Here is a 26819-nt window from a genome sequence, read left to right as displayed (position 1 = left end):
TACCTAGCTGCAGATCGTGAGCCTGCTCTGGTTGGCTGATCCTCTGCAGCTCAGCCATGTGAACGTTGAGGCCCTGTCTCTGTCACTGCTCAGGAAATCAAGTACACAGAAAGGCACATACACTATAAACACAGGATAGAGTTCTACCAGTCATGGCTTCCCCCTCAAAGAATCCTGGGGATTGTAGCTTGGTGAGGTTATTAAGAAGACTCTTTGTGATCTCCACCTCCCTCTCATAAAACTAAAGAGAACAGGGTGTGTGTGTGCTTTTCAAACTAGTTTATCTGTGGTGTAAATGTTTCCAGAGTAGGATTTGTGTTATTTTATTTTATTTCTCTTTGAATTGGGCTCACTGCAACTTAGGTCTATCAGTAGGACTAGATCTACACTAGTGCTTTTTCTCAGTATTGAAGTCTACATTACTGCTTTTCTAGTGTTATTCCCCTTTTTATTCCAAATTATCCAAATTACTGCAAGAGATATCATTGTATGGAGCACAAGGTATAAATGCACAAGAGGGATACAGTGTCACCATAATGGGATTGTATCGATATGACACGAGGTGTAGATCTTGCCTAGGTTCAGGCCAGGCTTGACTGGGGAGACCCAGTGGACACAGAGGAGAAGAGATGAACAATTAAGGGAACAATCCTATGCCCCTCAGACAGCATCTGGGGGAACATAGGATTGTTCAGTTTCCTTGCTCCAAGATTGTTGACAAGGCTCTGAGCCAGGAGCCAGTAAACCAAGCTACACCCCACCCACCCCAGACAGTGGCCATTTCTATACCAGCCCAAAAATCTGGGCTGGTCACGGCCGAGTCCCTGTGCATCCAAATGACTCACAGGGACTCCCGGGGGCAGGGGGGGATGAGCACGGGTTTTCCCAGAGATAAATAATCCCTGGGAAAATCCGATTCTTCCCATGGTCTCAGGATCATCCCAGGACCGTGGGAGGTGTGGCTGCCCGTCCCAGCTTCTTCCCTTCTCCCCGCGAGTAGCGGGGAGCAGTAGAGGGAAGGATCCGGGCCGGGAGGAATCGGGGCTGGGGGAGAGCAGGGTCGGGGCTTTTTTTAAAAAAAAAAAAAACCCTCACTTTGTTGGAGCGCACGTGCACTCAGCTCCTTTAAAAAAAAAATTTAAAAAAATAGCGGGCGTGACACCCTCCTTTCTCCTGGAATGTTGCGCTCACATGTGGACTAAGGGGAGGATCTTGCGATCAAGATACTGCGAGATCCTCCCTCCCTCTGGTGTAGAAATGGCCAATGTGGAGAGAACCGCACTAGCTACTTCTTCATGCTCTCAAAATGGAGCACAGAGATGGGGGAAAGGAGGTGTTCCTGGGGGCGGGGAGGGGAGGAGACTGGGGATGTGGAGCTATGAAGTATTCCCAGCCAGCCCAGCCTCCTTCCCTTCCCCAAAGCCTCCACTAAATGGATGGTGCTGTTTTTATACTGTTGTTTTTATGTCTCTGATGGTTTTTAATTTTGTATACTTTTAATGTTTACTGTCTTTAGCTTTTGTGAACCGCCCAGAAAGCTTCAGCTGTGGGGCGGTATATAAATGTAAATAAATAAATAAATAAATAAATGGGCAAAATCACCCATCTAGCTAAAATGCAGAGCAGAAGCCATGAGCCGCCTCCTGCTCTGCATTGGATACTGATAAGCCTCCAAGTCTAGAGGCTTACAAGCACTCAGGGTGCATCCCATAGGACTGTGCCCTTAACCCTGTGTAAAGATGCACTCAGCACACTGGGCAGGATCTGAGTGTCAGTCCATTTCTGGAGACTGGCTCTTTGCGAATAAAACAGAGGTGTGGGTGTGGTGGAACCCGAAACCACAGGTCCCTGTGGTTCGCTGAGTGGTGGTCACAGACTCTCAAGACACAATTTCTCTCTCTTTAGAAGGTTTATTACAAGCAGCGCTGCAGGGTGACAGTCTCAGAAGACCTGATGAACTGCCCAAGAATTTTAGGAAAGGCTAACATATTTATAGGGTCAGTTCCCCTTAGATACAATGGCAGAACTTTCCCACCAATCATAATACAGCTCTGCAGTACAACAACCAATGAGAAGCAAAGCACTTAGGCATGTACAGAGTTTAAGTACTTCTCTGACTAGAAGACACTACATGGGTATTGCAATAGTTACAGGGAAAACATCTCCATCTGTTTCTTTTATCGGTTATCTTGCCATGCAGACATAACCACCCTCCAGCTGCCGGCGTAGACACCGGCTGTCTTGTGACATGGTTTCAGTATCAGCTTAATTGTAAAAGCAATTGCAGCCTTAAAAATATGTTTTAAAGAAGCAGGAAGCCATGAACTTTATGGTTTATATAGCTAATGATTTCTAGAGCCATTTTCTTATACTTATGGGCATGGGTAAAAGAACCACCTAGCTTGATTTCCTCGACAGTGGCTTTGCATAAAGCTGCAAGTATAACCATGTTCCTGAGCTAAGGATCAGTTAATGTCATCGCAATATGTGGTCTTCTGCCTGATAAACTGCAGCTGTTGCGCAATTGCTCTTCTCTGTGTGGCCGTACTCGTGGAGCCACAGTTGCAGAGTTTTCTTTCTTCCCACGTGCATCTCAGGCAGGCTGCCCTTCTTAAGGGATGAACCTTTATGAAGGGCGTCCTGTAGTAGCTTCTTCACAGGAGCAATTGTGCATGCTGCCATTTGTCACACAGAAAACAGTCCCACACGTTCTCTGACAATATGAACTGACCTTGTGAGAACAAGGAGAATTAAAAGGCTCATCCGGAATGGTGAGGACTTTAGGCTGCAATCCTTTACATGTTTCCCTGAAGTAAGCAGAATTGAACTCAGCGGGGCTTATTTCTTTGTATACATGCATAGGATTGCACTGTGGTGTCATCACTGTCGTGCCACCAGTGTCTCTGCCGCTTTCCTTTCTACCTTGCTGCAATGAGTAATTCTGTATATTTGCACAGATTTGCAATCCTAAGCAATTATGGGGAAGTGAATATCAGATTGGTGGTAGCTTTTGCTTTTAAAAAATCTTTTTCCTGCCCCCCTCTTGGAGGAATGCCCAAGGCATTCTGGGATTGTTGTGTGGGCAGAAACTTCCTTGGTGATACTCAAACACCATGATATTATCATCTTGTGGTGTGAAGCTACCCCACACACAAACCGATGACATCACTGGAATAGCACACCCTCCTTTGCAAGAGTATACTGCGTTCTAAAGCCATGCAAACTTCATCCCAGTGATAAAGGATCCACTTCAGGAAAGGAGGCATGGCTGCTGAAAAGGACATGTGTTCTTCCAGGCTCTTAGCCCCAGGATGGATGCTCCTATTTGGGCACCAATTACGGCTTTGGGAGGGGGAGGGTTTTGTTGGGCTTGCAGCGCGGGAGGAAAAGTGTAACCCTCTTCTGCGACATGCTGCAGCCTCAACCCTCCCAGCTATTTAAAGAAAATAATTGTGTCGATTAATTGCTTGCACACAATTACCAACATGTCTCGTTTGGCCCAAAGTGGAGGAGAGAGGGAAGAAATGAAGGCCTAAAGAAAACAGATTGCATAAGACGGGAATTATTTGCCTTTCCAAGCAGATGCAATGTGCTGGGGAAGGGGAGGAAGAGGCAGTTCCCTTAATAAAATAAGGAATGGGTCTGAGAATGCTTCCGAGCTTCTAACTCCAGGACAGCAACAAGTGAATGCAGAATAGAAACTGAGAGGAGAGCGAAAGGAAATAGGTAATTTGTATATGGCATACCAGGAACCTGATTCAAGGGTGTTTTTTTGGTAAAATTCAGAAAGACATCCAACAAGTCCAATTAGTGGATTCAAGCAATAGAATATAAAATACTGGGACGTCACTTTGGGTCTAAATGGTATACATGTGGGTTATTTTTCTCCCAAGGTTTTCCCTTTGAAATGCATTCAAGTGGAGACTGGGGAAGCATTAAGCCCCAGTGCACATGTATCTTAGGGCTCATCTACACCAAGCAGGATATTCCACTATGAAAATAGTATGAAAGTAGTATATAAATGGCAGGAGCCACACTACTGCTTTATAGCGGTACTGAAGTGCACTGACAACTGTTGGGGACCATGACACATCTACACCAGCAGGATATAACACTATGAAAGTGGTATATGGTATGTGTCAGTGGGCCCCAACAGTTGTCAGGGTACTTCAGTACTGCTATGAAGCAGTAGTGTAGATCCTGCCCTTTATATACCACTTCCATACTGCTTTCATAGTGGAATATCCTGCTTGGTGTAGATGAGCTCTTAAAGGGAAATGCGATGATTTGGATTCATGCATATACCCTTTTTGGGCTTACTATTCCTATCAGCCGTAGCCAGCATAATCAGTTTGAGGGATGATGGGAGTTGTAGGCCGAAATATCCAGAGGCCCACAAGTTGCCCTCCTCTGCTTTACAGCACACTAGGGTGGCCCTGTGCCCTGCTTTTGCTATTTAGAGGGTTCTTCAGTCCAAGTCCAGTTTAAAGATCAAGACCCATAAGAAGGAAGAGCAGGGCCTTGAAGGCGCCCATCAACAATGAGCACCTGGGCAGCAGTCTAAGCAGACATACGAGTCACCTGTTCACAGTCTTTCCTATGATGGTGAGATGAATTTCTGTTTAAATCAGCCTTTCCTAACCTGGTGACCTTCAGTTATGTTAGACTCAACTCCCAGCAGCCTCAGCCAGTATGGCCAACGGTCAGGGAAGATGAGAGTCGTCATCTAAAAGATCTAGAAGGCATCAGGTTGGGGAAGGCTGGTTTAAATTATAATAATTCATTCTAAGTATACATTTAGGCATATAAAATCAATTTGCCTGTGCACATTTTATGCAAATCTGTGCCCTCCATGTGTCCTTCTTTTTTGGTAGTGCAGTTCCTTTCCTTTCCTTTTTTTGCAATGTATAAAGAGCCATCATATAAATGAAGCAGTGCTTTGTTCTTGGATATCTGTAGCACTCAAACTGTAAGTGGCTTTTTCCTAACCCAAAATAGACTGTTGGGCTGGCATGTATTTGCATATAATGTGTCCTTTGGGTCTAAATACAAAGCATCTTGTAAGAAGCAGCCTTCATAGGCAAGTGCATTAGTAGTTACCTGGGTTATGAAGTGACCCTTCGAGACACTTCCTGTGATTGCTGCAAAAAGAGGTCCTACTAGATAATGTGTGTGCTTCCCATCTCATTATACTCAGCAACTGGGTTCAGTTTGGGGATGGGAGAGAATGTCATTCAGTTCACATTTTCAGTTTACCTAATTTCATACTTTAAACCAATACACAAACTGAAGCTTGGGTATCCTTAGAAATTCACACCTTTTTCCAATTTTGCAATGGGGTTCTCCAATAAAAAATGTTTAATGACTATGTACTTATTAGGGGAAAGTGCACACAAAAATGCATATATGGATGAAAATAATATTAAAATGGATTTTGTTAGGGAAATTGCTTGTAAAAACGTGTATGTAGGGCAAAATCGCATGCAAAAGGTGTATGAATTTCCATGCAAACTCTTCTTTTAAATTCTGAAAGCTCAGCACGAACCGAATGGAAGATTGGAAAAAATTCTCAAAAGTTCTGGACTAACCAAATATCAGCCTGGAAAAATGAGAGAGAAACCGAAACTGACCGATTTCTCCATTCCTAGTTCAGTTACAGCCCTCCTCTTCATATCAGGGAGCCACATTCCATCCCTGCATTTGTTTTTCTATCTCCTCAGGACAATCAGATCGAGCAGGAACGGGTGACTCGGCATGCGGCAGGAGGCTGCTGTGCCCTGGCAGTGGTTTATCTCCTGGGGAAGTTCTATGTGGCCAACGCAGGTGATAGTAGGTAGGAGGGGGGCGGGCGGGCGGGCGGGCGGGCGGGCTTCTCTGACACTTGCCGGGTCGTGGGCGCGCAAGCCATGGGGTCACCGGAAGGATGAGATTATGTTTGCCGCACAGTGGAAATGAACCAAAGTCTTTCCCAATTGTAGTTGCCGTTGGGTTAAGGAGGGGAATGCGCCCCTGTGAGCAAGTGACCTTGCTAAGACCGTGGGAGAGCCCAGGAGAAATCTGACTTTCATGGAGACCTGAGACTGCTAGAAAGAAAGGGTTGGATCTAATTTTAGTTTAACTTAACTCCCATTCATTTCAATGGGTCAACTCTGACTAACGTTGGATACAACCCAAAGACAGCTGATCGCAGAAGTCTGAGGCAGTTCTGGGTAGAACTATAAATATGTGCTCAGCCACTCAGCCAAGCACAGGTTTTTGAGGAAGCGTTGATATGAACATTTATTTATTTATTAGGGTCTTGGGTGCACTTTATGCTCACCTCTACGCTATGCAGGCAATAGATACAGTAAACTACCAGCGTTGGAAAGTAATGATGCTGATGCATGAAAGCCCAGGCATCAGAGGATCTTCTTTCCTCAGGCATAGGTTCCTCCATTTCCCTTTTTAAAAATGTCCCATTTTGTTAACAATAATTATTACTTCTTCATCAGAAAATTAGTATATATAATTATTAGACTTGGCCCAAGTTCTTTAAGGGTTTCTTCTTACAGTGTGTTCAGGGTTTCATCAACTTAAACCCATTTTCATTCCTCTACCCTCCCACATTAAGCAAATGGACACACAAGCTTTGTATCAGGTTATCTCCTGCCCCTTAGGTAGTCATTCTCTGAGCCCCAAGACATTACTTTGCTGTGGACAACCACAGAGGGCACAGATAGCAGGAGATTCCAGGGCATGGACTTCGGGGAACATGGTGAAGCTAAGCAGGAATAAGTTTGATCAGTATTTGGATGGGAGACCCCTTGGGAATCCTATCTCATCCACCATGATGGAAGAAAAATGGGATATCATTGTAATAAGTAAATTACAAGCTTGCTGAGATTTGTGGCTGGTAGCCCCCAACTATGGATAGAGCTTGATCCTAGCTGAATGCAGCTCCACCAGGTTAGCTGACCATCCATGGCTATTCAGTTGTGAACATACCTGCTTCAGAGGTGCTCCATGCTAGATAGGGTACAACTGCTTTGGCCAAGTTAATATGAGCAACCCAGGGGTGGTGGTGGTATGACTTTAAGGAGTGGCTCCAGGTGTCTATATCTGTGGCATCTGTGATGAGAAATAGCAAGAACACACCTGCCCAAGTACACAGTTGCTTGCTGCAAGGCCAAGAGCAGGAGGGCATATGGAGGCGGCTGATCATCTCTTTAGATGCTAAAAACTTTTATATAAATCATTTGTTATGACCTAGTCATGGTTCTCGACTGAGGCATTTGAGACCAATGCTGTAACGTTTTCAATGGAACTGTGTTTTTAGTGAGTTGTAAACTGCGTTAAAGACCTTTAAGACAAAAAGATGTATATACCTTTAAATATAAACACATGTAAATAGCAGACGTCAGAAGAGGGAAAGCCTATGTGCATTGGTGTTCACATGATCTGGAACCCTGGTCGTGCATGGAGGCCCACATACTTAGAGCCAGTGGAGGTTGGTGACTCCGATGTCAGTAGGGCAGTGAATCCACTCCAGGTTTCAGTCAGAACCAGTCAGAACTCTAAAGGAGCTGTCCACTGCACAGAGCTCTATGCACATAGGCCACCCTGGTTGAGGGCTTGGTATGGGGAGCCATCCATCATTGGGGGAAGGGCCAGCAGTATAGTCTACTACCCCTGCTACTTGTGAAACCCCTTCATGAGGGTAACACATAAAGGGGGCTAAGAAATAGTTGCTAAGGGCACAATCCTATACATGTTTAGAAAGAAAAATGTCCTACAACTCCTAGCATTTCCCAACCAGTAGTAGGACTTTTTTCTATCTAAAATTTTATTTATTTATTCATTACATTTTTATACCGCCCAATAGCCAAAGCTCTCTGGGGGCCTTGCTAGACATACCGCCGTATCCGGTGGTGAGGAGGGGCCAGGCCGCGCTAGAAGTAGCGCAGCCTGTAGGCCCCGTCTACACCTGAGGCGCGACGGGGTCGAGGGAAGCCCCGTCGCGTCTGCCATTTTCTTTTCAGTTAAAGCAGCCGCATGCGCAGCAGCGCACCAAAGGCCAAGGTAAGGGTTTTTTTTTAAAAAAAATAGGGACCCCTGCCCCCGATTCCCCCCCATGACTTCCCCTGGCCTCCGATCCCCCCCTGTCCCCATGTGCATGTCTCACCACCACCCCTGTCCCCACCTGCTGTGTCCTGCTGTCGCCGATGTTCCCAGCCGCTCTGTCCCACTGCCGCCACTGTCCCCAGCCAGCTTTTCCTGTTGTCGCCATGTCCTGCCTGTGATGCCTGCTCAGCACGCATCACAGGCCAAACATGGCGACAACAGGAAACGCCAGCTGGGGACAGTGGCGGCAGCAGGACAGGGCGGCTGGGGACATCAGCGGTGGCAGCAGTGGCAGAGGACAAAGCAGGTGGGGACAAGGGGGGGGTGGCGAGACATGCACGTGAGGACAGGGAGGGATCGGAGGCCAGGGGAGGTCGTGGGGGGGGGAATGGGGGCGGGAGCGCTGCAGCCCGTCCGCCGCTTTTCCCGGCTACTCATGCATAAGTGCAGTAGCCGGGAAAAGCGGCGGAACAGTCCACACGCCCGCGGTTCCAGCCTCAGCCCAACCTGAGGCCGGGACCGCAGGAAGAACCGCGCTACAAGCAGTTCCAGTTAGCGCGGTGCCAGGGCGGCTCGAGCCCTGGCTGAGGCCCGGATCCCCTGTGTGTCATTTGGACGCACAGGGACGAGCACGGGCCTCACACCGCGCTAACTCCTGGTCTAGCAAGGCCCTGGGTGGTTCACAAAAATTAAAACCATGAAAAGCGTAAAAACAACCAACAATTTAAAAACATGAATACAAAATACGATATAAAAAGCACAACCAGGATTAAAACCACACAGCAAAAATTGATATAGGTTAAAATATAGAATTAAAACAGCAAAGTTTAAATTTAAGTTAAATTAAGTGTTAAAATGCTGAGAAAATAAAAAGGTCTTCAGCTGGCGACGAAAGGAGTACACTGTAGGCGCCAAGTGAACCTTTCTGGGGAGCTCATTCCACAGCTGGGGTGCCACAGCAGAGAAAGCCCTCCTCCTAGTAGCCCCCTGCCTCACTTCCTTTGGCAGGGGCTCATGGAGAAGGACCCTGTGGATGATCTTAAGGTCCGGGCATTGAAAACACTGATAATACTTCTCTGAGCATAAGGAACAAGCCAAGTGGAAGGCAAGATAGGTAGGGACAATGCATCGGAACTGCCTCTCATTCTGGTTGGTGTAATGGGCAGAGCAGATCTTGCTCCAGTGGGGAGCAAAAGTAAAACATTCATATAACAAATGTTAATATAAAAACTAATATTTCACACAAAGATTAAAACAATAGATTAGCAATCCATCAGTTTATTATACATACATAGGCCACAGCTAGACCTAAGGTTTATCCTGGGATCATCCAGGGTTCGCCCCTGCCTGAGCATTGGATCCCCAGTGTGTCACCTAGATGAACAGGTTTGACCCCTGGACGATCCAGGGATAAACCTTAGGTCTAGCTAAGGCCATAGTTGCAATACTGGTTTTACAAAATAAAAAAGAAAAGCAAAACATCACTGGCCCTGTTCAGATGACACTTTGAGGAACGTTGTTACGCTAACCTCGTCTCACTGTGGTTACCACTAACTACTCCTAGTGCTGCTGCCACATGACCATGAAACCATGGCCTATTGTGGGGTTTGCATAACCACACCCTAAGCACTTACCTCTCCGCTGACCTCTTCAACCCTCCTACTGGTTTGTTCTGTATCCCAGTGTCCCATAGGGCATGCACAGCCCTGGGCAGCCATTTCCTGGCTGAGGCTGGCAGCCAAGTTGAGGTTGTGGCACCTGCGGGTTGTGTAGCAATATGGTGATGTAGCAACCATGGTTAGGGAAAATGCTTCATATACCACACAATAAGCCTTCACGGTTGGCCCAAAATGCTTAACCAGCATGGCTTAGCATGTTGTCTGAACAGGTTCGTTGTATATTTATATAGCCTTCTTTTGGAAATCAGTATTGCAATTATGTATGTATGATAAACTGTTGGACTGCTAATCTACTGTTTTATACTTTGTGTGAAATATTAGTTTTTATATTAACATTTGTTATATATTTTTATATACATAATTTTCTTTAAACCTGTTTGGTTTTGTTGTTTGTGAGTGGTTAAGGATAGAACCATTTCACTGGTGTTTTGCTCTGAGCTCTAGCTTGTGGCAAGTCTGTTGCGGTTCCAGTCAGATGCAACTATTTAATCCAAGCTGCATCATTATTTGAAGCTGCCATGATCCATAACATAAAACGTGGATCATGGTGAAAGCCTGCAAAGTAGAGAGTCCTGACAGTTGCAGTTCAGCTGAACTCTGTCTCTTCTCTCTCTCCCACCACCCCAATATGTTAGCCATTAATAGGGTTGGCTGGAGTGTGGATTGGGCAGATGCCACTTTATGTGTTGGCAGGGATCCTTGGGTGCCTGGTGTGTTAAGTTTGGTTGATGGTGACCCACGACGTTGGCCGTGCTTCTCATCTCATGGTCTCCATACTTTCTGCTCTGTTTTCTAGCCTGATTTCTCTCTCTTGCCCTGCTTCCTTTTCTCATCCATCTGAACTAGGAATGTGTTCCCCAGTCTCCCACTTTTCCACTCAGATCCTGGAATAGGCAACTGAACTCAAGTCACCTAGAGGTTTAGCTCAGCAGCTAAAGTAGAATATAAGGCTTTCTAAACAACATACTGATGGGCATCATTCCTCATTGCACAATGTCCACCATTTTAAATGTTCTTGGATTTCACCCAGCCACACCCACACACTGGGCTCATCTACACCTGCAGCCCTTTGGGGAATGGGGAGGGATAATCACGGAGTTTTTCACTTCTGGGATTGTCCCTCAGGGGCCACACATCAGTGAGTTGTCCTGGAAGTAAAGAAGGACGTTCCAGGGTGACATTTTTTTATTTTTTAAAGAGGAGACATTTGCGCAATTGCACAGGCGCAATCCTGCATGAAGGAACAATTTTCTTTAAAAACAAACTTGGCACTGGAGGATGATGAGCACCATCCCAAAGATGACGAAAATGCTCTCCCCCTCCCCCCTGATGCCCATGGACTCTCCCTGCACAGCTCTGTGACCTTTTCCTGAGCCCTGCTACTCATGGGGAAGAGGGAGGACCCCAAGAGGGAGAGCCACACCGCCCGCGGAACTTGGGATGGTCCCAAGATGGTGGGAAAAAACTGGAAAAGTGCAATCCACTCTATCCCAGGAGAACTGAGTGCTCGTCTCCAGTTCACCCCAGGATCATCTGTGTCTCGTTTGGACACGCAGGGACAATATCATGACCATCCCGGGATAAATGGCAGGTGTAGACAAGTCCACTGTCTTATTCACATGTGGGAAAGAACAGGCTGCCATGACTTTCTGTCTTCTGGAAGGGCAGCCCTGTTAATTTGTTGCGGCAAAACATTTTGGCACACCTTAAAGAAGATTAGATTTATTCTGCCATAAGCTTTTGGGGACTGGAGCCCACTTCATTAGATGCATCTTTTTTGTTCTGACTTTTAGAGGGAATTCTGGTAAGTGGGGGAAGGATCTGTAATCCATAGCGCCTGACAGTTTCCCCCACCCCACTTGCCTGACTTCATGTGCCCCCCCCCCCCCCACTGGCACCTGCACAATAATATTTGGATGAAACAGGACAGACTTGGCTTTGAATCCTTGCTCATCCATGAGCCTTATAGAAGAGCCCTGGGCAAGTTACTCTCGACCTACATTTCCTTAGAGGGTGGCATTATTATTATTATTATTATTATTATTATTATTATTATTTATATTTGTATACTGCCCCATAGCTGAGGCTCTCTTATTTTAGGGGTAAAATAAGGAACTGTTTGAGTCCTTGGCTCAGGGCAGGAAGGAATTCTAAATCAATAAAATGGGGTGCTCAATAAAGAGTTCTCCCAGGAGCCTTTATGGCAGCAAAAAGGGCAGGTGGCTACGAGGGTGTCTGATTGACAGAGCTCTGGTCTTCAAGGTGTAAAATAACACAGAACATGAACCCTGGAGTTTTCCTCTTCCGTAAGCAGCAAATAACTACCCCCTTGGAAACAGGCTAGTGGCAGAGGCAGCCTTAGGGCCACGTGATATGTGACGTTGTACTGCATTTCTCACTTGCCCAGTCTATGTGCTTGTGCCACACTTTGTGCCTGTGCTTCCAGCCCACCCCTTCGCAGAAGTAATCTTTCTGCATGGAAAATGGCAATTTCCTAAGAACATAGGATGCTGCCTTATACCAAGTCAGAACATTAGTCTCTCTAGCCTAGAATTTTCAAGAGCGGCTCTGCAGAGTTTCAGGGGGGGATTCTTTCCGGGCCCTACCTGGAGATAGTGGGGATTGAACCTGGGACCTTCTGCTTGCAAAGCAGGTTCTGTGCCCCTGCGGTACGGCCCTCCCCTGTGTCCAAAGAGGTCCCTTAGCTAAACCTGCATCCCTTTGCCCTCATACGTATCTGCCGCTTGTCCTTCCTATGCCGTCCCTTTTCTCTCACTCCCTCTCTAATGTCACCATTCCATGTTTCATTGCAGGGCCATTGTCATCCGTAATGGGGAAATCATTCCAATGTCCAGGGAGTTTACTCCAGAGACAGAGAGGCAAAGGCTGCAGTTTTTAGTAAGAAAGAACTTTCTTCCTATCTGATGTATTATCTTTTTTTTAATCCACCGCTGCTATCACCACCACCACCTAGCGCTGCTAAACCAACTCATCCAGGCATGCAGTTGAGATGCTGATTCTGTATTAACAATGACTTCAAGAGCTCCAGAGAGTTGATTGAAGAAGACAGCTGCCTGTGGGGACAGCTGACTAAAACACAATTTTTACAAGGCAGACCTAAGTTGGGAGCCAGTGAACAGCACAAACTAGTGTCACATGCCCACAGGGTATTGTGCTTGCATTTCTTGAACAGCATCTCCTTGCAGGCTACGTGGCAAACTGCTCTTGAGACTTAATCCCTTTTTACACCATGGATTTTCCCCGAGGTCGTCCCCGGGTCGTCCCTGTGCATCCAAATGACACACAGGGGATCCCGGGAGCAGGCAGGGACGACCCCTCCACCCCTCTATTTTCCCATGATAACTGCTTCCGCAGTTATTCCGATTTTTCCTGCACTCCCGGGACCATCCTGAGGACTGTGGGCGGTGTGAGCACCCATCCCGGCTTCTTCCCTCCTCCCTGCGAGTAGCGGAGGTCAGCAAAGAGGGAAGGAACTGGTCCGGGGGAGTCCAGGGACATTGGGGGTGGGGGTAGTGAACGTGGGTGGGCTTTTTTAAAAAACAACAACAACACACATGTACCTTTTTGGTGGAGCGCAATTGCACTCCCAGCTCCTGTTGTGTGTTTTTTTAAATGGTGCCCGCAACGTCCCTGTTTGTTTCTGGAATGTTGCGCTGGCGTTTGTGTGCTAGGAAATGATCCCGGAAGCAGGTAAGTCTGGGATCATCCCCACGCCCTCCCTGAAGGCCCTTAGGTATAGAAAGGGCCTTAGAGTGCAATCCTATGAACATTTGGACCAGGAAAAAGCTGTGGAATGCTGGGAGATGTAGGAGTTTTTCTGTCTAAATCTAAGGGGGCTTTCAAAATCAGTGTGCGATATGTCTGCTGCACAAAGAAAAATATCAACAACCCCATTAGGATCCTGGCCATAGCATTTCTTTCTATGTCAGATATTTGGAGATGAAAATTCCTTAGGAGAAAAAAAAGGTATGATTAGCAATTCTTTCCAAACAAAAAAACCACACAAAAAACTGGAGCAGCCTGTTGCAAGACATTTCGAGCATCATCAGATGAGCATTTTGTAGCACGGTTGTTACTGGATGTTTGTGGGTCCTTTTGATGCCACTGTTTGCCTCCCATGCATCTCCCGCTCCTTCTGGTCATTTTTCCGCAACGAAAAAAGACCTGGAAAATCCAACTTTTGGGGGTTGAAGCGAAACATGTCACCATTTCCTGCTGTGTGCAGGAAAAGCAGCTCGATAAAAACACCCACTGAACAGGCCACATGGTCATTGTTTACTTCTTCTTTCTTCCCCATGTGAAGAAAGAGGAAGTATTGTGGGACAGAAGCCGGGCGGAGGGGAAGCGACGGTAGGGAAACGTGATTCCCCTCCCGCCTCCGTCTGATGACAGTCTTCAATCCTGCTGCACATAGTTCCAACAGAACAAACAAAAAACCCTGATAAACTTGACAATAAGGGAAATTTCTGGATCTATAGACACTTAGTCCAAATGGCCTTAATCTGGAGGTCCATTTGTAAGCATTATACCAATCATACCTCTGTTTTTTCTCCTAAGGGAGAAATATCTCCAAATATCTCCAGGCATTCTAAACTGCTCCTCCTGATACCCATTTAACAGCAGAGCTACTGATGAGGACGGAAAAAGAAACATTTAGCTTAAAATATATTTTTTAAAATTCTCTGTTGTTGGTCTTGCTTATACATTTTAACTTAAGACTGACTACATCCACAGTAGATCCAGAGCCGTCTTGTTGCTTTGCTGTTGTGCCGCTTTCACACCAACCTCTGTCTCTGTAAATATCACTCACTCACTCACTCACACACACACACACACATTAACACTAAGGAAAAAGACATATTAGGGAGAAATGTGGGCTAGCAGAATGATGGTTCAAAAGCAATCAATAGTACTTCAATCATCCTTTCTTTCTGGCTCACTGTCGTTTCCACAATTTGAAAGGCTATAAGAGTGGCACTTTAGCAAATATTTTAAAAAACCTGGCCCTTTAAGGGAAAAGCAGCTTTGGGGGGGGGGGGGCAGTTGGAAGCAAAGAAGTGACAAAGGGGAGTGCTAAACTCTTTCTTCACCCACAGTTTTCCCCCTGTGACTTTGCTTTGCTTCGAGGCTTATGTTCACTAGGTAAGCCCCCTTCACCTGCGCACACTTGCTTAAAGTGAACATATGGAAAGGAGGACAGGGCTCCTGTATCTTTAACAGTTGTATAGAAAAGGGAATTGTATGCATGCAGCACCTGGTGAAATTCCCTCTTCATCACAACAGTTAAAGCTGCAGGGGGCCTATCCTCCTTTCCTTACGGTCACCCTAACTTGCTTATATCCCCAGAGCTGCTCTGCCCTAGAAGCAGCAGGTGTCAAGGTTTTGTATGACACGAATTCCCTCTAAGGCAGTGGAGAGGAAAGAAACCCAGTGAAGTGCAGAGATTCCCAAGGGGGCATAAGCAGAGGTGTTGCTGGCCCCTGTTTCCTGGCCCAGAGTGCACCTTCTTGGCAAAGCACCAGATGGAATCATATCTGCGCTTCTATATCCAAACAGCCTCCATGCCTTGGAAAGGAAGAAATGGCACTGAGTAACAGATCCCCTTTAGCTGTGATAAAGAAACCAAGCATTTCGCAGACCAATCTTGCACTCTCCCACCCACTCACCCACCCCACACACATAATGTTGAGCATTTCATTTTGAGCCAAAGCCCTTTTATGGCTCAAGCCCTTTGCTGTAAGAACTGTCATGGTGGTGACGTTCCTTTACACTGTGCCATTGCCAATACAATCCAAGATCTGCTCTTAAGCATTCAGAGAAACCCGATGTGTGTAGTCTTCTATAGCTGTGCTTGTTTTCTACCATAAAACAAAAAACACTGGATGTGTTTCACCTCCCCCTGCCTGAGCGTTCAGTTCCTATTGTAAACAGGGTGCATCCTTAAGATTACTTGATGTGGATTAGTTACCCCCCTTTTACACACTTTACTGTCACAAGCAGGGTGGCTACAGGAGGTAAACATGCAAATTTTGCCACCCTTTCAAGGCATGGTTTTCAGGTCCCACTGATCCAACCTTTCTCAGCTTTTCTCTCTCTGTTGGCTCTGGGCCCCATTCTTGTGAGGTTTGGCAGGTTGTCAAATGGAGATACTTCCTCCTGGGCTTGTGTTACTGGGCTCCTTGGCTGAGGGTTGGCTTTGTGAGTAATTGGCTCTTTTTAGGACCTTGACAAGTCATGGGAGTCATGGAACCAGCTCCAAACAGCAAGCCCTGATTAGGGAACAAGGCTGAGAAGACAGAGAATGATGAAAGAGAACATCAGTCTTAAGATACCTTTGAGATGCACAGCTTTAGTTTCGTGTGTGTGAGAGAGAGAGGGAGAGGGGAAAAGAAAAGGAGTATTACCATTGTAAAAGCTGATATCATAAGGGAAGTCTGATCTCTGTGGGCAGAGTTCAGGATCCAGACTTTGGTATGTGAAAACTCTCTCTCTCACACACACACATTGCTTCATCAGTTTCCCTAAAACATCTCTTATCAGTTTCAGCTGTTTCCATTTCAGAGGCTTGTTAAGCCTGGGGAAGGGGGGGGGAACCCATCAATCAATTGTGCGTTGTCTCCCCGTGGTTCATTTTGTTGTGAGATAGGAGAATGGGGTGTTATCAATTGTCTGCTCTTCCACAAAAGTGGGCAAGCACAGAAACAGTTCCATCGAAAGTGGGATAAGTCCCAGACCCTTTCCTACACCAGAGAGAAATCACAGCATCTATGCACAGGCATCCGTTGGCTCTGAGAGTTCAATCTCTGGAAAGTGAACTGCAGAATCTTAGCATTGGTCCAAACAAGCTATTTGTTCCGGTCTCCTGCCCTTGGTGTGCCTGTGTGCGCTCAACTGCTTTGGGATTCCTCCTCCTGGGAGGATCCCCTGAAGTATGGCGCTTGGCTTTCTCTTGTTTCAGTGAAGAATGCCCAAGTGATTCCTGTGGCTAAACTTGCTCTCTTCTCCCGCAGGGCTACTTGAGTCCTGAGTTGCTTGGGAATGAGTTTACTCACCTCGAATTCCCACGAAGGATCCAGCATAAGGAACTGGGAAAGAAGATGCTGTACAGGGACCAAACCATGAATGGATGGTAATGCTTCGATCGCATTGTTTCAAAAGCAATCAGGAATGCAAGGAAAAGGATGCTGCAGTGTCACTCTTACATATCATGGCCTACTCAGTGGGACACAGAAAAGCCCCCTTTTCTCCTTGCTTTCTCCCTGCTTCCTTTCTGCAATGTTACTAAGGCTGGGGATGTATGATTATTATTATTTCCAAAGGAGTTGACTGGTATGACAAAGGCATTATTGTCTATAATGTGCTCACTCATTCAGCTATTGCCTCTGATTAGGGTGACCATATGAAAAGGAGGGCAGGGCTCCTATATCTTTAACAGTTGTATTGAAAAGGGAATTTCAGCAGGTGTCATTTGTATATATGGAGAACATGATGAAATTCAGTCTTCATCACAACAGTTAAAGTTGCAGGAGCTATACTAGAGTGACCAGATTTAAAAGAGGGCAGGGCACCTGCAGCTTTAACTGTTGTGATGAAGAGGAAATTTCACCAGGTTCCCAATATATACAAATGACACCTGCTGAAATTCCCTTTTCAATACAACTGTTAAAGATACAGGAGCCCTGTCCTCCTTTTCATATGGTCACCCTACCTCTGATAAACGGGTTTTTGTAGTGCTTCAAAAATCCTGTTTGATCAAAGATAACCGTGGAAGAAAAGAAAACCTGTGTGGGTATGAGTGTGGGTATGTGTATGAGTGCATATTTCTAAGGGAAATGATGAAGTGAAGAGGTGACCTGGGTTGGTAGATCCTTGCTGTAGGTAAAACAGCATCCAGTAGCTCCTTTTCAGGCAGCTGGTAATTCTCTAACACAAGGGTAGGCAGAGATCAAGCTTGCGGGATCTACATTGTTGTTTTTTAACTAGAGCCTTGACATCTACCAGCTGGACCCAAGTGCAAAATACTAGCTCAGGTGGGTGGACATGTGCTAAGAATTAAGAGAATCACATCCTGAGCCAAGTAATTTGTGTTCAGTACAAGAACCAGGCTCACAAGTCCTTCCCCACAAAAATCCACTCTTGGTTTTCTCCTAAATGTTCTTTTTCAGCAACACATTTTAGGAGAAAAAAAGACTTTTTGGGGTGCAACCCTATGCATGCTTAGACAGAAAAAAGATGGGTCTTCAGCTCAGCCCTGCTGTAACATGCCTGAGAGGATAGTAACATTCACCTGTGTTGCAATATACTTTCTGTGTGCGTGTGTCTCCTTTTCTAAACAGGGCATACAAAAGGATAGAAGAAGATGACCTGAAGTTTCCACTTGTGTACGGAGAGGGCAAAAAGGTGAAGTGCTGAAGATTTGAGGAAGTGTTTGAGAAATGGAGAGCTGAACTCATCCAGCATGGCTCCTCTTATGTTTTTAAGAGCAATCTGTCCCTTTTCCAGCAGCCCTCTGTCTGGGGAGGAAGAGCGAGGAAGAAAGGGGTGGCGTAAAGAGAACGAGAGAAAAAGTGGCCCTGTCCACTTTTGGCTCTGGCCTCATTCATTGCTGACTTCAGCCCCGCCTCCTGCCATCATGTGGCCTTCAAGAGATTAACTCCCAGGGAATGTGGCTCTCAACAGGGAAAAAAAAGTTTATTTTATTTTTGTATTTATTTATTTCATTTCTATACCACCAAATAGCTGAAGCTCTCTGGATGGTACACAAAAATAAAAACCATAGAGTACAGCTTGAAATATAAAATATGGAAACTTAAATCACAATATAAAACTGTATATTGTATAAATATACAAGCAGAATAAAACGGAGCAGCATTGCAGAGATTTTACAGATTTAAAATACAGATTTAAAACAGCAGAATTAAAAGACTAGGTTGATAAAATGCTAAAATAGTGGGAAAATAAAAAAGGTCTTCACCTGGCATCGGAAAGAGTATAACGTAGGTGCCAGGTGAACTTCTCTAGGGAGCTCATTCCACAACCTGGGTGCCAGAGCAAAAAAGGCCCTCATCCTGGTAGCCATTCACCTCACCTCCTTGGGAAGGGGCTCGCGGAGAAGGACCCCTGAAGATGATCTTGCAGTCCAGTCCAGGAGGCGTTCCTTCAGATAACCTGGCCCCAAACCATTTAGGACTTTGAATGTTAATTCCAGCCCTTTGAATCAGGCCCGGACATGGACTGGCAGCCAGTGAAGCTGGAAAAGGACTGGCGTAATGTGCTTTAATGTTAGAGATATGTAAAGTACACATTTGTTAGGTTCTTCTGCACTCTTCTCTGTCTACTCTAGCCTGTCCCAATCTGGTGCCCTCCAAATACGTTGGACTGCTACTCCCAGAATCCCCCAGCCAGTATGGTCTACTCCTTCTTCTCTGTCCTTCTATGGAAAAATGAATGCCTTATTAAAAAGATATCATTTTTTAAATTCTTTACACTTTAGAGGCAAAGATGTATTGGGTTAACATTTTGGTAACAACAAGGGCAGTATGTACATTAAATATCTGACCTGAATGACCATATCTCAAATGGCCTTTTTATTGAGACTGCATTCTACATTCTGTTGAATATCCTCTGATCCTTCTCCCACCCGCTCCCATACTCAGGAATATTTTACAATTTGCAAAAGAAAAAGTATGTGTGGAAGTGCACAGATGAGTGCTAACTTTATTTGAAAGTGAGAGGAAAACCACACTAATCCTTATCCAAAATACAGAAAGTTGTTATGGGAAGAGGAACTATATGTGCAGTGAACAATATGGTGGGCTTGCAGAGTTTCTAGAAGTGTGGTGACAACTGTCATGTTTCTAAGGCCTCCCACTGCCATGCGAGACAATAAAGACGTCTGCCGAGTAATCCACAAAGCTTTAGTCAGCAAATAAACTTCTCTTCGCACCTGAAGAGAGCTTAAAGACTAGGAACTTTCTTTTAGGCTAAAACTTGACTAACCAAGCGAGACAGTTGTCCTTTCAACAAAAGGGAAGGTCTTTTCCCTGAGTCCCTTTAAGTTCAGAAAGGATTCCACTGAAGAAGCCTTTGGTGAGAAGCTAGCTGACTTTATCACCTCTCGCCTTCTTTTTAATCTGCGTTGGACTATGGGGTCAGCCAACTCTGAAGTCCCTTCCTCCTCTGGGGATTGCTGAGTTCCCACAGACTCTGAGTCATTAGCATTTTCACTGATAAGGTCTGGTGAAGATTCACCCCTGGTGGGTGAAGAGCCTGGGAGAACCACCTTCCCCACGTCCTGTGTAGGCTGGTATGTGTCTAGTCCTGTTTCTTCGGCATCAGAATCTGATTCTGATTGATAGCCTGAAACTCCTCCCCCCACACTAAGGGGAACAGTCCTGACCATGACAACAACATTGGAGGAAAATACATTAAAAATAAATAAGTACAAGTATTAGCCTCGAAGTAGAATTTACTTTGAAAGCTTACCATTTCAGCATCCTTCTCTCTGATCACTTACAAGAGGCCTGAGTGAGAGGACTTTTTCCCCATTACACGAATGTCTGCACTCATTGACATCACGTGGCTGTCCCATTGGAAGTGACGTTTTCCAACTTTCACTTCCTCCTAGGCTCGAATGATGGCAACCATTGGGGTGACTCGAGGCCTGGGAGACCATGATCTCAAGGTGTACAGCTCCAACATCCACATCAAACCTTTCCTGTCCTGCATCCCAGAGGTGAGCACATCATAACTAAGAACCTGGTTCCTGCTGGGACTATAGTTCGAAACTGTCTAAAAAGAGCAATGTGTCAGCAGGCTGAAACTCAGAACTCTGCACACGCAGCTCCTTCCATGACTGCCGTCTTTGTTGTAGGTCTGTTACTTATCTCTGGATTGAAGGATTGCACTAGCATACATTTTGCTCTTAAAGGTTGAGATTCTTTTTTCCTTTCTTTCAAAAAATGAAAATATGTTGGCGTGTTTCTGAGTTTTCTCTTTCCTCCCCTCCCGTCTCACCAGACATTCATGACATAAGAACATAAGAAGAGCCCTGCTGGATCAGACCAAGGGTCCATCTAGTCCAGCACTCTGTTCACACAGTGGCCAACCAGCCATTGGCCAGGGACCAACATGGTGCAACAGCACATTCCAGACCTCTGGAATGTCATAGCAACTGAAACGTCAAAACTTGAAATGCTGCTTTAAGAAGCTAAAATTTACCTAATTCAAAAAGTCTTGAGCTCACACTGAGCTTTACTTTTAAAATCTATTTTTCTTTAAAAAAAATAAAGCTGATATATATTGTATTTTAAAATTTATTTATAGGCTGTCTTTCAGAGTTGCCATGCATGTTAGAAGGGACAGCCATAACTTTCTTTATCTGAAGGTCATTTGGACTAGCACAAGTTCTTACTCCAAGCACTTAGCTAGGGAAGAAGATTCCTTTCCATATAATGTCACTCTTTACAGCAACTTTCCCCAACCGCCAGACATTTTGGATTACAATTCCCACATGCTGGCTGGGGATGATGGGAGTTATATCCAACACATCTGGAAGCAACTAGGTTGGGAAAGGCTGCTATACAGTGCAAAGATGCCCTTCACCCATTGCAAATTACTTTTTAAAGAGGCAAGTGTTACTGAGGCAAAGATGCCTTGAATGACATGCCTTGTGGTCTTAGTGGGTTGTCTCCAATGTTAGTCCTACGTAGAGTAGACCTATTGAAATGAATGGGACTTCAGTTAGACTAACACTGGATGCAGCCCATTGTCAGTCTGAATTATCAACCTGTTTGATTTTCATATTATCCCAAACAGGGTTTTCCCTTTTGCTGGTAAGTTGCCTTTTGACCCTGCTTTGCAAGATGCAGGCTAGGAACAGGCCTAGAGATCCACAAATATTGGCTTGGCTGCCTAGGCGGCTTCTAACTCCTTCCCATCTGGCATCTGCACAGGACTGTGGAGAGTGACAGAGTTGTCTCACTTTTGCCCTGGGGAATAGAGAAGGTAAGAAACAGCTGGATCAGAGAAATCAGACAGGGATGGAGATTGGTCCATGTTGCCTGTGATTCAGGGCACAACTGTGTAAAAGACAAATGCTATGAAATGTATTTTTCCATGGATGAAGAATTCCTTGCTGTGGTTTACCCACAAATGCATCTCTGTGGTTGTTGTTTTTTTGCAGGTGCGTATTTATGACCTCACACAGTACGAGCACTGCCCTGATGATGTGCTGGTGCTAGGCACTGATGGCCTCTGGGATGTCACCACTGATCAAGAGGTGGCCAGTGTGGTATTTGACGTTCTTATGCGCTATGAGCCCAATGACCCTTGCAGGTGAGTTGGGCAAGATATCCTACCTGATGACATCAAGGAAGCCTATGCCATGCAGTGGTCGAGCAGAGACCTCTCTCCAGAGATGCTCAGGGTCCATTCTTTGCTGTCACTCTCTGGTTTGTGCAGACCCCTGCCTCTTTTCTATCTTCCGTCTGGAATGCCTTTTTTCTTTTTCTTTCTTCTGAGACCCTTTGATGTGTCATGTTTGTGTGTGTCTTAGGGGAAATTGATGCATTACACACAAATGTGTGGGATGAATTACCAATATATATTTTTATGAAAAGCACCCTTAGGAGTCTGCCATTTTGAGCAGCAGGAAGGAGCCAGCTATTTTTCCATGTAAAATTTCATCCACCACAGGGTTCCAGGTGCATGTTTACAAGGGTAATTATACATCTGGAACCTCATGTATTTTTTTAAAAAAGCATGCTGCTCAGGGAAGGATTTTGAAAGGGAAAGAATTAGAGATTCATTACATGGATTTTCATGTAATAAGTATTAATAACCAAACAATAGTTTGTCCTTTGATGTCTGAAAGAGAAACACTCTTTATTGTTCATTTCAAAACTGAAATGTTTGCTCTTTTAAGAATATGTAGACGTAACATATTCACTGCAGCAGCTTTCTCAGTCGCTGACTACTCTTGTATCTCAACCTTCCTCCAAAGAACTGGAGACATTTTCAGCACACAACAGCCCTATGAATTAGTGTGAGAGAAATGGTGCATGGGTGGAATCTCTGCTGGCCTAGTTGCTCCACCTGAAGACAATGACCACGTTCCAGAGGGAGGTGGGGCTGGGATGCCAGAGAGGCAGTCAGTGAGCCTAAGCTATAGAGCGGGAGATGTGCACAGCCTAGAAGAAACAGTAAAGGGGAAGGAGCAAAGGCAGGAAGTCCTGTTGCCAAGGTGGCACAGCAGCCAGGCGAGCAACATTCCAGGGATGTTTGCTGGAGATAACTATGAAATAGATTAACTGAGCCAGGGAGCGGCCGTAAAATAAAAGCCAAGATCTCTATGATGAGTTAGCGCTCCATGGTCCAAGACTGAGGCTGGGAGGTATTTAGCTATATCAAGGAATGTGGAGGTGCTAAATTAAGCCTGAGAGGTATTCTCAGCAAAGGAGTTCATCACAGGTAGGTTTGGCTGAAAGCAAATGACTGGTCTAAATGATCGCCTAATTAGTCTCATGGCAATGTGAGGATTTGAATCCAGGTCTCTCTAGACTAAGCCAAATGCTCTATCCACTGTGGCACAACTGTCTCTGATGCCTTCCACTGACATCACTTTCCATTCGGGGGTTGCAAACCCTCTTCTGCTAATCAGTAGCATCCGTCAAAAGTGAAGAAGAGGAGAGACTCAAATCCTACCTCTATTGCTTCCTCTTCACAGTTAGCACCCTCCATTCAGGCAGGCAACAAGGAGAATGAGATAATTATTGTAAACAGGGTGCAGACTTAAGTGCACATTGGAATCACTGCATATCCTGTCATATCTCTTGTGATTTGGGTGTGGGTTCCGATTGATTGGCTCTTTTCCGCCCTCCCCCAGGTACACCATGGCGGCCCAGGAGTTGGTGATGAGGTCCAGAGGGGTTCTAAAGGAACGTGGCTGGAGGCTGGCCAACGACAAGCTGGGCTCTGGAGACGATATCTCTGTTTTTGTGATTCCCCTTGGTGGCCCAGGAAACTACACCTGAACCTACAGTCCCAGGGGGCGCATGACTCATGATGCTAGACTGTAAAAAAGAAGACGACAGAAAACACCTTGCAGCTCAACGGAAGGCTGTAGATCCCCCTGCTGCTGAAACCTTTGTGCTGCTTGAGTCTTCTAAAGAGGATTAGAAAACCATTGGACTACAGCTTAAGTCCTGCTCCTGCTCCATCCAGGCTTGCTGTGTCCCGGCTTGGGGACATGAGACCTCGCCCTGGTCCATGCTGCTGTTATCAGCAAGGAAGTCAAAGCAGAGCCGTTCCTCTCAGGAATTATCCCTATTGGCCCTTGAGGCTGGTAGGAAATCCCACGTTCCAAGGGCTGCATTACATTTGGGCTATTGCCCTCAACTTCCCAGGAAAGGGGCTGGGGACTGGCATTGTGTCACAGTGGCATGGGAGTGTTCCCCAAGCCGGATATTAGTAGCAGAGCATCTCTCTGATCCACTGCTCCGTTTAGTCATTTGTGAATACTTCTTTCCATCTCAGTTTTTGGGGGGTCCTTGGGAAAGGCACGCTCCACCATTGTCGTCAGCTACTATGGCTCCTCCTCCTCTGTCTCCTCATTGCTGCCACTTCTTGCTTCACAGATAGAGAGCAAGTCGGCAGTGGCCTCTCCTGCTCCTCCTTCTCACCACCACCATTGTCTGGGCCAGAGTGAGAAGCAGGAGAACAAGCAGGTTGCAATGATGAAGAGGAGGAACAACTCCCGGGGGTGGGGGGGGGCGAGGTATGGGTACCTTCAGCAGGTACCTGGCCATGCTTACCCTTGACACTGGCCCTGCCTCCATCTGTCCCCTAGTTACAAAGGGGCGAGCAGCTCAAGTCCACTTGATGCCAATGACACCTCAGCCTGACTTGTAATGACAATCGTGCCTACTTGTCTAGAATAGACTGGCCTGGCCCTGGCCACCAGCCCCTTATGCTAATTGCTAAAGAAGCATTAAGTAAGCCCTGTTGACTGGTTAGATACCATTCCTCAGGCTTACCCCTCAGGCAGCATATACAGCTTTCCTTCCACAATGCAGAGTAAGCCAGATGCTGACTAAGCATTCGTTTTTGAATTACTATTTTTCCACAGGGATTTCTCACAATCATGTTGGGTATTACAGCAACCCTGTTCTTTATTGGTGTGCCTCCAAAGGGCAAAGGTGAGATAAAACAGATTCCTGCCATATAAAACATCACTGGAGACAATCCGTTGTTGTACCTCTCATCAAGCAGGGTGCACATGTAAGTTCAAACAGGGCGAGAAATCTCTGGTTGGCTGGTTTAAACAGCCGCCCCTTCAGTAACAAGCTATAGACAGCTATTGCAGGGTAGAGAGGCAACACATCTGTACACAGAAGGCAGCTATGTCTAAGGAGGTCAGAATTGTAGAATAGTCCGTATTTCCAATCTGTGCAACTGTCTCCTTCTATGAAAAGACATGTGCTTCTAAAGTTGAAGTTCTACCTCTGGAGCCCAGAACACTGAGTTCTTGGCTTGACAAATAAAAGTCCTACAAAATGGCAATGGTGGAAAAAAATGGATGCCAATGAATCTAGTTTTCAGCCAGCTCTGCAGTGCAAGTAAGAGACCATCCCTGTCCAAGAGAGCTTGCAGCTTAAGTTTGGCCCTTGCAGTCTATGTGAGCAAATGATTGATAAGGGGAGGTTTAAGAAACGATTAATTACAAGCTTAAAGAACCCCCTCCACCCTTACATAAACTCTAAGCACAGACAATAGCCATGCTACAAGTTCTCCTCTGGAGAATATTTCATTCAGGCTGCAATCCTGTGCACATTCACTTGGGATTACGTCCCAATGAATTCAGTGGGACTTGCTTCAGAATAGACATGTATCAGGTTGCTGTGCTAGGCCACAATCCTATGCACACAATCCTATGTAAGCCCCATTGAACTCAATGGAATGTCTAAGTAAATATGAAGAACATTGCACTGTTAGACACTTTCCCATTATGCAAAGGCCAAGCCTAGGAGCCTGACTCTACTGGTCTCTGTGTAAAGTGTGACATTAGGGCCTGAAAACAGATTTTAAAAACCAAGTAAACAATGGTGGGTATCAGTTGCCATCACAAGCTAAAAACTGGTTAAGACTCTCTCTTGCTGGAAAGCATGTTGGTATTGATTTTTTTCCCTTTGGTCCTGCTGTCAGTTTCTGGTGAATGTGATGTGTATCTTGTCACCAGTGAGAGATGAATAAAGTGAATGTACCTCTTGAGAACCACAGGAAGAGGGGTGGTTTTTTATTTCTATAAAATGCATATACCAGGAGAAAGAGCTGCACGTTGATAGCACAGCAAGGCTCTTGTCTGCCTCAAATGCGTTCAAAAGCTCTGGAAATGGCAAGGAAGATTTTTTTCATTGAAAAATATTTATTGATAGGACAGTTTGTGTACAAATACTCATATGAAGACCTCTAGGAACTAAGTGGGATCTCTCCGCTAAATTTCAATGGCTAATAAGAAGAACCTCTTTTGGACATTATGGTTTTTAGGTGTACACCTAAGAGTGTGTGAGTGTGTGTGTGTGTGTATATATGAGCATGATGACGTAGTGTTTCAAAGAGACGGGCATCCTATCAGTAGAGCAAGGAGTGGAAGGGGCCCCTTCTTGAGCATACAATAAACCCAGGTTTGTTGCTGTGCAACAAATTAATTCCCTTGGTTCCTGTCCCCAGCCCTCCCAATTGCTCAGGATAATGAATGTACTTGCTTCAATGCTTACCTGGTTTTGTGCAATTGGAATGTACAACGGTGTGTTTGGCATTTGCTTCATTCCTGAGTAAATGCAAACTAACGTATGGGTTAATGTTCTGTTTGGAAAGATTCCCGTGCTGCATGGAAGATGAAGCCATGAGAAGTCATTGATTGTTTTTACCAACCCCAACATTTATAGATCCCAGATCAATATTCTGTGTGTAGATGCTGTATTACAGTCACATAATTTGTTACAGATGTTTTGGACTATG

At 45.5% G+C, this 26819-nt stretch overlaps 1 protein-coding gene across 1 annotated transcript in view; it reads left to right on the top strand.

The window, feature by feature from the left end:
- The window catches only part of PPM1J (protein phosphatase, Mg2+/Mn2+ dependent 1J), a 33197-nt gene extending 8642 nt beyond the window's left edge, over window positions 1-24555 (top strand). The window contains exons 4-10 of the mRNA XM_063119550.1: window positions 5721-5833; window positions 12593-12677; window positions 16811-16929; window positions 18137-18200; window positions 20428-20535; window positions 21985-22136; window positions 23686-24555. Coding sequence (XP_062975620.1) covers window positions 5721-5833; window positions 12593-12677; window positions 16811-16929; window positions 18137-18200; window positions 20428-20535; window positions 21985-22136; window positions 23686-23833 — 789 coding nt within the window. The 3' untranslated portion in view covers window positions 23834-24555. The remainder of the gene's footprint in view (window positions 1-5720; window positions 5834-12592; window positions 12678-16810; window positions 16930-18136; window positions 18201-20427; window positions 20536-21984; window positions 22137-23685) is intronic.
- Window positions 24556-26819: the final 2264 nt, after the last annotated feature.

The sequence above is a fragment of the Elgaria multicarinata genome, chromosome 1, assembly GCF_023053635.1.
Source record: "Elgaria multicarinata webbii isolate HBS135686 ecotype San Diego chromosome 1, rElgMul1.1.pri, whole genome shotgun sequence".
Lineage (NCBI taxonomy): Eukaryota > Metazoa > Chordata > Lepidosauria > Squamata > Anguidae > Elgaria > Elgaria multicarinata.
This window is presented reverse-complemented; position numbering and strand designations above follow the sequence as displayed.